The 1,487-nt window shown below is 46.0% G+C and overlaps 1 protein-coding gene across 1 annotated transcript in view; it reads left to right on the forward strand.

Annotated features, from left to right (window-relative positions):
- tbc1d2 (TBC1 domain family, member 2) overlaps positions 1-1,487 on the forward strand; it is a 19,302-nt gene that overhangs the window by 2,527 nt on the left and 15,288 nt on the right. Inside the window, exons 4-5 of the mRNA XM_008301450.1 lie at positions 7-860; positions 985-1,093. Coding sequence (XP_008299672.1) covers positions 7-860; positions 985-1,093 — 963 coding nt within the window. The remainder of the gene's footprint in view (positions 1-6; positions 861-984; positions 1,094-1,487) is intronic.

A 1,487-nucleotide genomic window follows, 5' to 3' on the forward strand; every position in this document is an offset into this window, starting at 1 on the left:
CTGAAGAGAAACCAGACCAACCAAATCTCACCAAACAAACAAACCACCAAGATTCTGGGACAGAGAAGCTGAAAGCAGAATACTTTCCTGCAACAAAAGAAGTAAACACAGGAGATTCAACTTTTTCAGAAGATAAACCAAGTCCAGCTCAACCAGAACCAGAAAATATCTCTCCAACTAAACCAGATCAAACTAAACTAGATCCTCTTACTGCAGAGCAACAACAATTGGACAGTTCTCCCCTGAGAGATAAACTTCCTTTTCCAAAACCACTAACACCAGATCCTCTTTGTACAGACCAGATAGAACCAGGAGATCCTCTTGGACCAAAAAATGAACAAGAACTAAGTCACTCCCAGGATTACCCAAACCAGAGGGACCTGTGTCTTCCTGACCAAAAGCCTGAAGAGGTTCCTCTTCCAGCTCCTTCAAAAGATTTAACTGCTCTCAGTCCAACACTTGAAAAACAAATCCTGAAGGAGCTCGAGCAGGCTGGTACTTTTGCAGACCTGCAGAACCACGTGTGTCCTCCCACCGAATCGTTGGCCCTGGCACCGCCGACTCCATCCCTAACCATTGAGGAGTTCTGTGACCAAGTATGGCCCCACCTGGCGGTTTCTTCCACAGGTGAGCCCAAACTCTGTGGGTATCTGCAGAAGCAGGGGGGGCCGCTGAAGGCCTGGAAGCAGCGCTGGTTCACATACGAGGAGAAGAAGAACCAGCTCTTCTACTACCGCACGCCGCAGGATGTGATGCCGCTCGGCCGGGTGGAGCTCAGCAGTGCCACCTTCACCTACCCGCTGAAGGCAGAGAAGGGCACCTTCCACATCAAGACACCTGAACGCACCTTTATACTCAAGGTACGGGGGCCTCGGACAGATTTTGGCCACATTTGATTGGAAATGTATTGGCTGGAGTTTTGTGTTCAGACATGACGAGTGGATAAATTTTAAACGTCTCCGTTCATCTACCCCTGACCTCCAGGCCGTGACCCAGGAGCTGATGCTGTACTGGCTGCAGCAGCTGCAGGTGAAGCGCTGGCAGCACAGACAGACCAGCTCTGACCCAACAAACAACAACAACAACACTGCAGGTGAGAAACAAACATTCACTGTCAGCTGTAGCTGAAACTGCTGCAGCTACAAAACTAAATAACTAAAACAGTGTGTCTGTGTAAAGAAACCAAAACAGTGCACTCACCAGCTGTATGTTTTTATTGTTTTTACATGAATTTACTTCTTTATATTCTTTATATTCTTTTATTTATGTTGTTGAGTCTCTGCAGGAGTTAGAGATAATGCATCTTTGTTTAAAACCAAAGATGCAGACATACAATCAGAAAATACTAAGCTATAACTGGTCTGATAGTGGTTTAACTGGTCCAATGTGAGTTTAACTGGTCTGACTCTTGGTTTAACTGGTCTGGTGTTGGTTTAACTGGTCTGATAGTGGTTTAACTGATCCGACTATTGGTTTAACTGGTGTTA

This window comes from Stegastes partitus, unplaced genomic scaffold, assembly GCF_000690725.1.
Source record: "Stegastes partitus isolate 25-593 unplaced genomic scaffold, Stegastes_partitus-1.0.2 Scaffold1673, whole genome shotgun sequence".
Classification (NCBI taxonomy): domain Eukaryota; kingdom Metazoa; phylum Chordata; class Actinopteri; family Pomacentridae; genus Stegastes; species Stegastes partitus.